Source organism: Natator depressus, chromosome 13 (assembly GCF_965152275.1).
Source record: "Natator depressus isolate rNatDep1 chromosome 13, rNatDep2.hap1, whole genome shotgun sequence".
NCBI classification, from domain to species: domain Eukaryota; kingdom Metazoa; phylum Chordata; order Testudines; family Cheloniidae; genus Natator; species Natator depressus.
Genome location: NC_134246.1, coordinates 20,114,653 through 20,129,582, shown reverse-complemented (window position 1 = coordinate 20,129,582; position 14,930 = coordinate 20,114,653). Strand labels below are relative to the sequence as shown.

Below are 14,930 nucleotides of genomic sequence, written 5' to 3'. Positions count from 1 at the left end.
AGTGAGCACTGGGCACCCATGGGATGAGGTGAAGGGGCTTGTGGGTGTTGGTCACCAGGGAGATGTGGCGAAGGGGCTGGTGGGCGTTGGTCACCAAGGGAGTGCAGCAGAGGCTGCTGGGTGTTGGGCACCAGGGGGTTGCAATGAAGGGGCTGGTCAGCATTGGGCACCCATTGGATGCCGTGAATGGGCTGGTGGACATTGGGTACCCGTGGGATGCGGTGAAAGCACTGGTGAGCATTGGGCACCACAGGGATGTGGTGGGGTGGTGGTGGGTGCTGGGCACCAGGGGATGCAGCGAAGGGGCTGATGGATGCTGAGTACCAGGAGGATGTGGCAAGGGGGCTGGTAGGCATTGGGCTGTGGAGAGTGTGCAAGTATGTTTTGGGGTCCAAGGAACTACAGTGAGGGGCCAGAGGGGCTGGGGAGCTGTGGTAAGGGGGAGAGAGGCATGGAGCTGGGGGTTCACGGTGACAGGTATGGAGCTGAAGGCAGGGGGCTCAGGAGAGCTGTGGGGTGAGGGCTGACACCACGGAGCTGGGGGTGAGGGGGAGCTGTGGGGTGACAGCACCGAGCAGCGGGGGGTCGGGAGAGCTGGGGGATGAGGGGACACGGCACAGAGCAGCGGGGGTCGGGGGAGCTGGGGGGTGAGGGGAAACGGCACGGAGCAGCGGGGGTCGGGGGAGCTGGGGGGTGATGGGAGACGGCACAGAGCAGCGGGGGTCGGTGGAGCTGGGGCGTGAGGGGAGACGGCACAGAGCAGCGGGGGTCGCGGCAGCTGGGGGGTGAGGGGAGACGGCACAGAGCAGCGGGGGTCGCGGCAGCTGGGGGGTGAGGGGAGACGGCACAGAGCAGCGGGGGTCGGGGAAGCTGGGGGGTGAGGGGAGACGGCACAGAGCAGTGGGGGTGGGGGGAGCTGGGGGGTCAGGGGTTGATACGGTCTCTTTCCCAGCCCCCTCTCTTGAGGCCCGCCCTGTGCCGGGGAAGCGGACCCCCGCAGGGGCAATTCAGCGGAAGGGGCTGGCAGCTCCCGGCTCGGGGGAGGTGCTGGAGGCGGGGAGCGGGCGTGGCCGGGGCGCAGCGGGCCCCGCCCTGTGCCGGCCGGCAGGAAGCCGCAGAAGGCTCTGGAGCTGAGCCCGCGGCGCATGGCCGGGGCTGGCTGCTCTCCGTGCTCCATGGCCCCCGCGGCCCGGGTCTCCGAGCTGCGCCGCGCCGGGAACGAGCAGTTCCGCAACGGCCAGTACTGTCAGGCGGCCGCGCTCTACAGCCAGGCGCTGGGGCTGCTGGAGGCGGCAGGTACCAGCCGGCCCGGCCCTGAGCCGCGCACAACAGCAAGCGGGCGGGACTAGGGCCCGCGCTGGGGCTCGGGAGCGGGGGCGCAGCTGTTCTGCCCAGTGGTGAGGCATGCGGGTGCGGAATTACCTTCCCTCCTAGCTACGCCTCCCCTTGGGGCCCAGGATATGAATCCGCCCGCCCCCAGCCTCCTCCCGGGGTGCTGGTACTGGGGGGTGAAACCACCTTTCCCTCCCCTAAAATCACTGCTCTTCCCTGGCCTGTGGAGTTGGGGGGGGGGGGTGAAGCTGCCTCTCTTCCCCCCCCGCCCGTGGGTGCAGAGCCGCTTTCGCTCATTCTTTTGAGTGGTGGCAGCCTGACGTCGTCCCAAGTGGAAGATGGGCCCCATGCCTGTTCCTTGTACATGCTGGGGCCTCAGGTAGGTAGAGGCCTTGAGCCAGGTAGGTGCAGGGCAAAGGGAGAAGATCCCTGTTGTGTGACCCAACAGCTGAGCCCCAGATCCAGTATTTATATGAGTGCCCACTCAAATACAAATCCCCAGGTTGCTGTAGGACTTCATCCACTCAGCTGCCCTGGGTGGCTTTAAATAGTTTCATATAAGAGACAGCAAATGGATGCCCCTTTAACTGCCTAGGTGACAAAATGCCTACAGGGCACCAGTCTGTGCCCCTACATGGAATAGCTTTATGTACCCATACAGTATGACATTATTGCCCTGTGTGTGTACTCTCAGTCTAGTAACAGAGGGTAAAGGAACAAGCTACAGTTCTTTAGGCTCCAAACTTGCCCTGCCATAAAGTTACGAGTGCTTTTTGAAACTCTTCTGCAAGCCAGAGCATTTCAGTAACTCTGGCTACCACCATATGCTGTCTCTGCCGACTGCACCATTGAAAATGCCAAATTACTGAATCATATATGGACAGGTGAGAGAGTGATGTGGGCTTGGGAACAGGGCAGTTCTGAGCTCCAAGCCTATATCTGACCCTAACTTTGGACTTAACCTTTCTGCTTCCCTCTCCCTATCTGCAGAACAGGAATGATGATGCTTTTCTACCTCTCAGCAGGCATGAGGATTAATTAGCTAATGCTTTGGAGATGAAAAATGCTGAGTATTACTGCTGGTACTGATAGTGATATCAGCAGTAAACCTCTCTGTTCTCTTTCCCCAGCTGTGACTTCAATACCTGTAATATCCACAGCAAGTGGAGTCTTGCTTTCTGCAAGAAACTTCAGATGAGTTGGCTTTAAGGTCTATTGAATAAACTGTTTCACACTTCACGGTTTGATTTGTTTTCTGTCTCTGCTCTTAGGGGAGAAGAATGCTGAGGAAGTGAGTGTCCTCTATTCAAATCGAGCTGCCTGCCACTTGAAGGATGGAAATTGTAGCCTCTGTGTTAAGGACTGTTCAGTGTAAGCATCTTCTGTCTAGAGAAAAGCTGTATTTTTGTTTTGAATGATACAGGATTGAATATAGTATCTGCTATATATGTCCCCTGTTACTGCGTGATGATATTTTGTCCTGGCAAAAGGATGTTAGTCAATCTTTATTGGTCTCTCTTCTACGCTCTTATGAACATTTTTACCATGTTGTGTCAAGTAGGGGCAGAGTCTCCTCTACACACGGGTGTAACTGAGAACTAGATTTGGCTTAAAATTTAGAAAGAGTTAGGCCAGGGACCCTGGTCACCTCCCATCCCCAAATTCCTCTTTCCCAAACATTTGTAATGGAATATGGCATGGTAGAGACTTGCTCCTCAGTAAGCAGCAAATTTAAGACTAAGGCTATGAAATCCTAGACAGGCTGGAAAAGCCCACATAGCTCATCTAGGGTATGCCTAATGCCCCACAAAAAAAGTGTTCTTAGCTAACTTGGGTTAGCTAACCTGAGTTAACTCTGGTTTAAAATAGCAGTGATTACACAGCAACTTGACATAACCCTAATCTGCCCCCCTCCATCTCTGCAGGAAAACAGTAGCCAGATGCTCTTGCCTTTAGGCAACAGTTTGTCTGTATAGCACCAATAGCATGTTACATGTACACGCAGCTCTGAAGACAAAGATTCTGCCTTAAACAGCTTACCACCTTCTACGGCTAGTGCAGTGGGATTCTGTGGTTGCCATGTCAAGATTTCTTTATAAATCTTAGAAATGCAAAGTTTAAAATGTTTGAAGTGATGGTGTAGCCATCTTGGTCCCAGGATATTGGAGAGACAAGGTGGGTGAGGTAATATCTTTTACTGGACCAACTTCCGTTGGTGACAGCGACAAGCCTTCAGATTTAAAATTTTTATTAAAGCGAATGTTAAAATAATTATATAATACATAGGTTGAGAAAAGAGTGTCTGTACATCTGGGTATAGTGCTTAGATTATCCACAAATACAAAGTTTGTTTTGAAAAGTCACATGATACATAGAGTACATAATCGACAATAACCCAAATTTTAGGTGAATAGATTTAACAATACAGTTTAGATATTAGAATCCGAATACTCAGATACATCACTCATGAAAAGTTGTACAGAGATTTGGTTGTGGAAATCAAAATATATCAATAAGTGGAAATTGCCCCCCAGTAATTGAGAATTCTATACAGTGCTCTTTTAAGTCTGAGAGAGGTATTCTGAGTGTCACAGTAAAATACAAGGTGGAACAGATTGTTAAGCATAAGTAGTACACAATATGTATTAACTACACCTCTGTGTAGCTCGAAAGCTTGTTGGTTTCACCAACAGAAGTTGGTCCAGTAAAATATTACCGCACCCACCTTGTTTTTCTCTAAGCTTAAAATATGACAGTTGAGCAGTTTTTTCAAATAGATTATTCTGGTGGGGATTGGTTAAGAGCCTTCTGCCTACCCTAGTGTGTTTCATATGCAACTGAATGGCTATGTACATTGATAGGAACAAAGTTTAAAACCCTTTTTAATGCGAATGGAATTATTTTAGCAATGTGGAGAACCTGTTGCAGCAGGGAATGAGCCATTAATTTTATTTGGAGCAGAATACTTTTACATAACCTTTCTTCTTTGCTAAACAGTATGGCTGTCAATTAATTGCAGTTAACTTACACTATTAGAATAGAATACCAATTGACATTTATTAAATATTTTTGGATTTTTTCTACATTTTTCAAATATATTGATTTCAATTACAACACAGAATACAAAGTGTACAAATAATATAAAGCTCACTTTATATTATTTGCACTGTAAAAATGGCAAACAAAAGAAATAATATTTTTCAATTCACCTCATACAAGTATGGTAGTGCAATCTCTTTATCATGAAAGGGCAACTTACAAATGTAGGGGTTTTTTGTTACATAACTGCACTCAAAAACAAAAAAATGTACAACTTTAGAGCCTACAAGTCCACTCAGTCCTACTTCTTGTTCAGCCAATCGCTAAGAGAAAATAGTTTGTTTATATTTACAGGAGATAATGCTGCCTGCTTCTTGTTTACAATGTCACCTGAAAGTGAGAACAGGCATTCCACATGGCACTATTGTAGCTGGCGTCGCAAGATATTTACGTGCCAGATGGTCTAAAGATTCATATGCCTCTTCATGTGTTAGCCATTGTTCCAGAGGACATGCTGATGATGCTCGTTTTAAAAAAAAAAAAAAAAAAAAGTGTTAATTAAATTTGTGACTGAACTCCTTGGGGGAGAATTGTATGTCTCCTGCTCTGTTTTACCTGCATTCTGCCATATATTTCATATTATAACGGTCTCGGATGATGACCCAGCACATGTTGTTCATTTTAAGAACACTTTTGCTGCAGATCTGACAAAATGCAAAGGTGATACCAGTGTGAAATTTCTAAAGATAGCTATAGCACTCGACCCAAAATTTAAGAATCTGAAGTGTCTTCCAAAATCTGAGAGGGATGACGTATGGAGCATGCTTTCGGAAGTCTTAAAAGAGCAACGCTCTGATGCGGAAACTACAGAACCCGAACCACCAAAAAAGAAACTCAACCTTCTGCTGGTGGCATCTGACTCAGATTATGAAAATGAACATACGTCAGTCTGCACTGCTTTGGATTGTTATCGACCAGAACCCGTCGTCCGCATGGACGCATGTTCTCTGGATTGGTGGTTGAAGCATGAAGGGACACATGAATCTTTAGTACAACTGGCATGTAAAATATCTTGCAACGCCAGCTACAACAGTGCCATGCAAATGCTTGTTTTCACTTTCAGGTGACATTGTAAACAAGAAGCAGGCAGCATTATCTTCTCCAAATGTACACAAACATGTTTGTCTGAGCGATTGGCTGAACAAGAAGTAGAACTGATTGGACTTGTAGGCTCTAAAGTTTTACTTTCCTTTATTTTTGAATGCAGGTTTTTTTGTAGATAATTCTACCTTTGTAAGTTCAGCTTTCATGATAAAGAGATTGTACTTGTATTAGGTGAACTGAAAAATACTATTTTTTTTTACAGTGCAAATATTTGTAATAAAAATAAATCTAAAGTAAGCACAGTACACTTTGTATTCTGTGTTGTAACTGAAATCAATATATTTGAAAATGTAGAAAACATCCAAAAATATTTAAATAAATGGTATTTTATTATTGTTTAACAGTGTGATCGTGCAATTAAAAAAATTAATTGCTTGACAGCCCTACTAAATGGGCCTTTGTGACTGTCACTGGGAGAAAAGTTTAATATTTTCTTCCTTTAACTACTGGCTATATTATCACAGAAATTAGAGATGGAAACCTTCAAGTCCCCACTACTGCAGGATTTGTTCCCTACAATGCAGTATGTGAATACAGTTTGAAATATAGCCACACATTTCAAGACTTTGCCTTTGAAAATTTGGGTCATAGACAGTTAAGACTCAACAAGCTCCCAGGTGATATGGTACCCATGTGGGAGAATCTGATATTAAAAAACTTGACCTTCTGACTACCTTTCTGATGAATTTAGCTCAGGTGGCCCAGTGAGCTGTGTTGCTTTCTCCCCACTGATCTAGTGCTCTGGACCTGGTCCCTTTTGGAATCAAACCCCTACTGAGGCGGGCAGCAGCCTATGAGGCTCTGGAGAGATACCAGTTGGCCTATGTGGACTACAAGACTGTATTACAGGTTGATTGCACTGTACAGGCTGCACACGATGGTGTCAACAGGTAACTCCTAACTCCATACTGTTACACAGACCAGAATGAAGACTTGAAAGTACAGCAGAGCTCATTCAGCTGCCTCTGCGAATCTCAGCCCCACTTAGCTGGGACGATTGCTTGGGAGCAGGTTGGGTGCATTGGAATGCTTTGTAAATGGCATAGATCTGATTGTTATGCAGCCTAGCACTGTTTCTGTGGTGTGAGTTCTTTGGTGATATTTGCTGCCAGCACTACAGCTGTCTGTTCCCGTCAAGTTGCTACTTCCCTTTATTATAGCTGGGGAATTATTCCATTTGGCCATGGAAGTTTTCCATATTTTATATAATGTTTATTTTTAGGCAACTAACCAATTACAACTGGCCACATTCCAACCTGAAGCCTCCTTAGTACCTTTCTGTTCCCAAGAGCAGGTCTATATGAACACAGTGTGTTCTACTAAACTACTAAGCCTCTGTGCTGCTCCATATCTTCTTATGTTTCACAGCACCGGTGAATTCTAGTAAATTCATAGCTCCCATCCTAGCATATCTTTTTGCTTTTGGTATTGTCAATACTGAGAAGAGACTCCTTTCATTGAAACCCTTTATGTAGAGCCTAGCTTTGCTTTTCACAAAGGGAGAGAGGAACTGAGCTGACAGAAGTTGGCAAAAAGGGCCCTGGAGAAGAAATATGGAGAATATGTAAAGATAATTCATTTTAAGTTTCTTGCGAAAGAGCGTATACCATTAAATTAAAAACTGCTGTTTGTGGTAACTGGATAGTCTTCTCTTTTTTTAAGCTTCCTTTCTGAATGGCATTACAGCCACAGACTTCCTCTATTTATCTTCTTATTGCCCGGAATATCTGATCTCATGAAGAAGCATGGCCTTGTGGTTCAGACCCAGAACTGAGATTCAGGAGGCCTCAGTTCCAGTCCTGGCTCTATTACTGACTCACTGTGTGACCTTGGGGACAAATCATTTAACCCCAAGGCCTCTGTTTTCCCACCTGTAAAATGAAAACACATCTACCATGAGTGTATGTGAGGTTTAAGTCATGAAGTGGCAAGCACTAAAATGACAGTTTTCTTACCCTAAAGGCACATTTTCCTAGCTATACGCAGTTAGCAGGGTTGCATGCACAGCAGTCACACAGTATTTGCCTGCAGATGCTCAGTTAGGAGCCTGCCTGTTGAAACTGAGCTCTGTCCTGGAAAGATGGCCTGTTCTGCCAGAAGACTTGGTAGCTACACAGCCTATATCTCTATTTCCAGAATGACAAAAGCCCTGTTGGAGAAGGATGGCCTTGAGTGGCGCCAGAAGCTCCCACCAATCCCTTCAGTTCCTGTTTCTGCTCAGCGAAGATGGGACTTTCCTCCTGCAGGAAGCCAGGCGGCTGCCCCAAGAGACAAACCATATGAAACTGCATCTCTAGAAAAACAAGGTGAGCCTTTCCCATGTTTAGATGGCACATGGAGTTGTGGGACTGAGATGGGACAGTAAAGTACAAGGCAAATGCTAAACTTGGTCTGGTGCTTAAGGCATTGGCCTTGGTCTCAGGAAAAGTGGTCTCTGTTCCTGGCTCTGCCACAGACTCCATGTGTGACCTTCGCCAAGTCACTCAACTGCTCTGTACCTCAATTCCCTGTCTCTACAACGGGGATAACATAATACTTCCTTTCTCCCACCATTTGTCCATAATGGTAAACTCTTTCGGGCAAAGATTGTCTCTTACAATGAGTTTATCCATTGGGGTGCTGTTCTTGCTTGGCACTTATATTTTATTATAGTAAAGCCTATAATAAATACTAATAAACCAGTCATTCCATTCTGTATCATGCTGCGGACAAGCCACCAACTTGGGATTCTTGAATTCTGCTGAACAAGGAATTGATGGGATTGCAGCTTAACCCTGATTTAAGTACAATTCAGAGAGTAAAACCAGGTGTGTGGTTCTCGCCCTCAGCCTTCTGTGACCTTGATCCTTTCAGGCAAGTCTAGCCATCTCTTATTCTCAGTAAATCTATGGTGCCCCGTGGTAGCACTCAGATATCTAGGTGGGTTTCTGTCCAAAGACAGTCTTTCCACAGTACAGATTTCTCTGAGAGAATTCAGGCTTTTCTGTGGTTGCTGAGGTTTTCATACTTAAAAAATAGGGTTTTTAATTAAACTGTATTGATCACTGCCGCTAACAAATGTGACTGCTTAAAGCTCTTTCATTTTTACGTAGCACTATGTTCTCTCAAATACAACTTCCAGTGCCTACTGCTGCTATGATTGAAAGAGCAAAAATTTTGAAGCAAGAAGGAAATGAACTTGTGAAGAAAGGGAACCATAAAAAAGCTATTGAAAAGTACAGCGAGAGTCTAAAACTCAGTAACCAGGAATGCACAACTTACACCAACAGGTAATGTACAAGCACCGATTTACCATATTTCCCTTTGGGGGGCTCTCTTTAAGTAATTGCAGTAACTCTTATCAAGTTTGGACCCAACCCTGCTGTCTGATGCCCACACACAGCTCCCACTTAAATGAATGCCAGGTGCATGCCTGAGGGTAGAATTTTACCTTTAACGTTTATCAGTGTTGTGGTCAGAATACATAGCTTGTGCAAGTGTGTGGGAGAGTAGGGGAAGCATTTTCTCCTCATAACAGATGTTTGCTCTGCAAGTGGAGATGCCTTTATTTTCCAAAGTGGCTTTAAGGACCCTGTATGGAAATTCTCAGCTTAAATTGTTCGGTTTTTACTTCTTTCAAATCTTTAGTTCTGCTTAGAATGTTCTGTTTTTGATGGTGCCTGCTCTCCACTACCTACAAATAATGGTGTAATGACTTATCGGAAACCTTTACTGCTTGTGATGCATTTGAAGGCAGCTGCAGAGAACCGAGAACCTTCCAGGACAGTACACATAAAAAATTGTAACCTTAGAAATTCTTAAAGCGACAGCTGGGGACTGAAAACTATTTAAGAAAATTATTAATTCTTACAGATTTGTGGAGCAATTATTTTATCGTCTCCCCTTTTAACCAAAACAAGTTTTGAGCTCAGGAAACGAGAAGATCCTTGATAGTACTTCATTCTAAGTTTATAGAGGAGGCTTTTTTATTAAAGGGAAGCTTGTGACTGGGCAGGGGTTGAGATGAGACCTGCTCTGGGTACACACATGCTGCACAGTGAGATGCGGTCTAGCCTTGTTTTGAAAAACCTTTTTAATCTCTACCAGTCAGTGCAGGGTTTGTACAATGAGACTTTCTCCATGGAAGAAAACTGGCTGAGATTGAATATAGTGCCCCAAAGCAGGGATCATTGTAGCCCACCACTTGAAGCCTAAAACCTTTAACTACCATTGTCTGTGCTCCAGAGCTCTTTGTTACCTGTCTCTGAAGCAGTACAAGGAAGCAATACAAGACTGCACAGAAGCTCTGAAGTTAGATGCTAAAAATATTAAGGCGTTTTACAGACGTGCTCAAGCATTTAAAGAACTAAAGGTAAGTAACTGCAAACAAGTTTCAGACCCCTTTCAGGACTGGGATAGAGAAGCCATGTTCTCACAGGCATCACTAAATCTTGAATCCACAACTGTGGAGTTTCCAGAGGCCTTTTATAACTTGCCTCTGTGCAAAACTACTACAAATCTGCTACCTGACTTGGAATCTCCCTTCACTATGTACCACACCTTAGGCTAGTGATTTTGCTGGCTGACAGCTCCATGGATGTGTGTGGATCTTTCAGGTCTTTTTTCTCCCAAAGAATCAGGGTGTTTGTCCTTTTTATAGCTGTCCTGCAAGTCAGGTTTTCTGGAAACAATGCTTGTATTACCAAAAACTTAGTCATGGTTCTTAGTAAGTCAGTAGCAGCTACCTTCACCTTTGTGTGGATTTCTCATTTGCTAGCTTCAGGTTTCTTGGTGTCTTGAGTTGCCTGATAATTTTCTGGAAACAGCTAGATCCTGTGTTTGGGGCACTGAAAATGACTATAGAGAGAGGTTTTGGCAAACAGCCTAGATATTAAACTACAGCTAACTGTGGCGTTCTGCACTATTTAATCAGTTAAAGCAGCTCCTGTTATAACATGTAATCAGGTGTAATATTAGACTGACACTGGAGCAGGTTAATGCATCAGCTTCACCTCCCATCTAAACAGAGTGTCTTTCTAGTCCCCAATTTATGTGCATTACAAAACAGCTATGCAGTTGTCAGTCTCTTCTGTGAGAAGCACATGTGAAGTAGAAGGGGCTGTGGCAGGTAGTCCTTCAGTGTGTGAGCTTTTAAAGGCCAAGTTTCAAAAATGTTTGCATTTTCAGTGTTCTAAAAATGTGTTTTGCTTCTAGGATTACAAATCAAGCATGGCTGACATTAACAGCCTTCTGAAAATTGAACCAAAGAACATAGCTGCACAGAAACTACTGCAAGAATTGAACAAGAACTTAAAATAAAAAGGAGCATGAAATCTGTCTGCTCTTTACTGCAGAAGACAGGCTTTCCTTTTAATACTGATACAGGGGCCCAACACTGTAGGGCCAGCTCTGAAATCTACCATCCTGATTTGCCGAGTAGTAGCTAGTTCTCTACTGCTTAATTACACATACATTAATATGTACCATCTATATCAAAACTGGTATCTCCTTGTAAGATCTTTATAAATTTTAAATGACCCTGTTTTTGAGAAACATTCAGGTTAATTTCCTTGGTATAAGGTAATTTTGTAAACTCATTATTTATTTAAGTTAATCTGTCTGCCAAGATGGGTGTGGGGGCTAGGGCTCCTCTTCTGGCTGGGGTATGTCTTCAAGAGCAGTAAACTGAGTTTATGGCAATATGTGCTCAGAGTGGAGAGAAGCAGATCTGCTGTGTATACTGCTTCTGCTTGCTTAAACAAGCCACTTACAAGGGCTGCTGCATGAGAAATTAAAGGCAGGGTTTCCCTAGCACAGTTCCAGACTCTCTTAAATATGAGGTGAGACCTCAACAAGAATAAATGACTCAGGTGTTCCCTGTCTTAGCTGGTGCCTACTGGCCCAAAGCTGCTTTTGTTTAGAGTAACTGTTTGGAAGCTTGCAGCTGCTTCCACATAGCTCTTATCCCTCACAAAAACAGGCACCAAGTCTTTAATTTAAAACTGCCTTGGTACTGTATTTGTGAGCTATCTTCACTGCACTTGAAGTTTGGGTCCTAGCAGCTTTGAACCTTTACAACTTCTGTCTAAACGTTTTAGCTTCTGTTTGTGTCTTGATGGCCAGCTGCTATTACTGCTGGTACAGGGAAGAGGGTGTACGATGGTATCCCACATGAGGCCTCTGACGTGAAGAACTATCTTCCTCTATTAGACTTATGAGCATGTTATACTCTGATTCTTCCCATCTAGTAGTGGTAATGAGTTACTTTTAATCTTGAGATCTAAATAGATAACAGGATGACTTGTTTGGCAAAGCTATTGTATGAACAATGCAGCTTCTATTAAAAGCCAGCATATGTTACAGCTGTGTGTTTTTATTAGAATTGTGTATTTGACACAAGGCTCTGGGTGTACTATGTTACCATAATTGTTGCTGGGACAGGGAATATTTCACCACCATAAAGTACTATTTTATTTGTCCTTATGGTCAAGGAGCTTCCATAATTCAGTGTCACTGCAGAAGTCTCATTTATGCACTGCTAAAAACACTATTTTCCAAACTTCTATCCCAGTGTATGCTTAGGATGTTAGATTGTTGCATAGGCAAAAGAGAAGCCTTGCAGTTTAGCGACACTGTAAAACAGAAGTGTTGACAAATCTGAACTGGAGATGTTTCCAGGACACTAACTACAAGCAGGGGTTGATTACTTACATTGAAGTACACTTAAAGAGTCTGCTTTTCCAACCTATCGTTCCCCCTGCAAATTGAAGAATATGCTATTTCCATTCCTAATCCCTTGTAGGGTTGGTGTGGCATACCCTTACTTTCTCAGGACAGATCAATATTTTAGATTCTATTTACCTCTACCTTAACTGAGTTCGGGAATTAAAAAATGCTCTCATTGTGTTAATGGAATGAGAATGTAGCTGGAAAAAAGCTTTTGGAGAAAGCTGGGAGGGAGGTGCTGCTGCCTTAGCTGGGTCTAGCTGAGGATCTATTCACTCCACAGCCACACAGCTGTGCTGTAACACTTCACCTTTCATTGTAAAATCACTGCTTGCCTTTGTAGCTGCAGAAATAACCTCAAAAACAGGAGCTGCATGCAGTGATGTCTACAGCAAGCCTAAAACACTAGGTCCAAGAGGCCCTGTTCATCTCACCATAGGCTATTTATGCTATAGCTATACTATGGCTATGCTACTGGAGACACAAGTATCTACTGTTAAGTTTCATCTCCCTGTGCTGCTAGGTCTGCCTGCAGCTGCCTCTTCATCTGCAGTCCTTCCTAAAAGAGGGAGCTGATTGGATAACAGCACCATGTTCCTCTAGTGGCCCATAGACAAAATGCCAGGCAGCAGGTGGTTAGGGAGCCAGTTAAGAGAAGTGCATGCTGGTTAGCTGGACTGCCTCACAAACCCCAAGGTACTGACCTACTGAGGCTGGCTATAATCTCCTTTCCTTGGTACATGTTGGGGGGAAAGAGTTTGAGTCAGGCCCCCCATACAGCTTTGGAAGAGCAGAGGCTGACACAGTGAAGCTGCGCTACTTGGAGAGAGAAGCAAAAAGAAAAACCCATCCTTTTAAACTGTCAATGAGTATTTTCCACTGAGCCGCAGCTGGTGGTCAGGGGATAGAAGTGAAGGGTGGTGTATGGCTGAGTAAATTGATATTGCCATGCTAGTTACAGGTTGATGCTATTGAATTTGGTCTCACTGTTGCATGTTATACATGATCCGGGCTGTAGGCCAGTAGCTCTCAACCTTTTCAGACTACTGTACCCCTTTCCGGAGTCTGATTTGTCTTGCATGCCTCAAGTTTCACCTCACTTAAAAACTACTTGCTTACAAAATCAGACAAACACCACAAGTTTCACAGCACACTATTACTGAAAAATTGCTGACTTTTTTTACCATATTATAAAATAAATATTGTACTTGCATTTCAGTGTACAGTTTATAGAGCAGTACAAAGTCATTGCCTGTAGGAAATTTTAGTTTGTACTGACTGCTCTAGGGCTTTTTATGTAGCCTGTTGTAAAATGAGACAAATATCAAGAGGAGTTGACGTAGCCCCTGAAAGATCTCTGCGTACCACCAGGGCTACACCTACTCCTGGTTGAGAGCCACTGCCCTAGGCATTACTGTTTAGTGTACAGGTGCCTGTTACACTCTCTTTACCACAACCCAGCAGTGTTTAGATGGGAAGAATCAGGCAATCAAAAATGAAACAAACAGCTTTCTATTACGGAGCCTAAGCTCCAGATACTAACTGTGAACACATACATGCTCAAAGCAGAAGGGAGCGCAGTGCATTTATGGAGAAGCTTTTCACAGAAGTTAGCTGAAGGACCCCATCAGAACACAGGAGAAAGGGAGCATCAACTCCTGTTAGGCCTTGAGCCCAGGACAGAATAGGCTATTTCTGCTAAAGCTCAGGAGTGGCTCTACCTAGGAAGTAGCAGTTAACTTGTAAGAGTGAGTGTGATTGCTGCTTATAGACCTTAGCTTCCCTCACATGGTTTTTAACATCACCTCTCCCCCTTCAGTTGTATGCAGTAAGCCATACATCTTTGCCATCTCTGACTAGGAGGGACATAGTTTAATGCTAAGTGTTTCTAACCGCCAGTTCAGTTCCAGCTCTGACTAGGGTGTTATAAGTAAAAAGGTGCATTATTAATTACTAACATTTCTGCAAGCAACAAACAGGCTTTGCCCAAGAGAGTCCAAATATTGAAACAGCAAAACTGGCTGCAATTGAGAAGGGAGGATAGGATGAAGAACATGACATACACACGTTTGTAACATACTTAAGAATCCTTTGGTACAAAAGATATTATGTAAATGTAGCAGACTAACCCAGTCACTGCTATTGGAAACCCTACTGTTCACAGGAGTTGCCATACTTGATAGACCTCGGCTCTGATCTAGTATTTTGTCTCCCAGTGCAGCCAGCGCTAGATGCTTTACAGAAGATGTAAGAATGTCACACTAAGCAGATATGAAGTAATCTGTCCCCCACATTAGTTCTTGAGCTCAGTGAGTCGCACAATTTGTTTGCCTTTGTTAATAGGTATTTTCCTTGATCAGTTTTGAATTTGCATTTCATCGAATGTCTCCTTGTTCCTGTGTCAAGAGGCAGGGAGAACAAACTCCCACTCTGCCATCTCTTTAAACATTCACTTTTCCATATTTTATATCCCCTCTTATCTACTTTCTAAGATTAATGATCCCAGTCTTTTCAGTCTCTCTTGTTTTTCCAGTTACTCCCCCCACCCCCCATCACTCTCATGGCCCTTTATTTCTGCAATATCCTTTTTGAGATGGAGTGACCACTACACTCAGTATTCCATATGAGGCTGCACCAGTGATATCTGTTACATAGAAAATAAATTATGCAGAAAGAATGTTAAGGTTCCA

The 14,930-nt window shown here is 44.1% G+C and overlaps 1 protein-coding gene across 1 annotated transcript; it reads left to right on the top strand.

The window, feature by feature from the left end:
- Positions 1–1,078: 1,078 nt before the first annotated feature.
- TOMM34 (translocase of outer mitochondrial membrane 34) lies at positions 1,079–11,847 on the top strand. The gene is made up of 7 exons (XM_074969653.1): positions 1,079–1,296; positions 2,604–2,703; positions 6,273–6,425; positions 7,672–7,841; positions 8,657–8,804; positions 9,760–9,886; positions 10,729–11,847. Exons 1-7 carry the CDS (start codon positions 1,146–1,148, stop codon positions 10,831–10,833), a joined length of 954 nt encoding a protein of 317 aa, XP_074825754.1. The 5' UTR covers positions 1,079–1,145; the 3' UTR covers positions 10,834–11,847.
- The last annotated feature ends 3,083 nt before the right edge of the window (positions 11,848–14,930 follow it).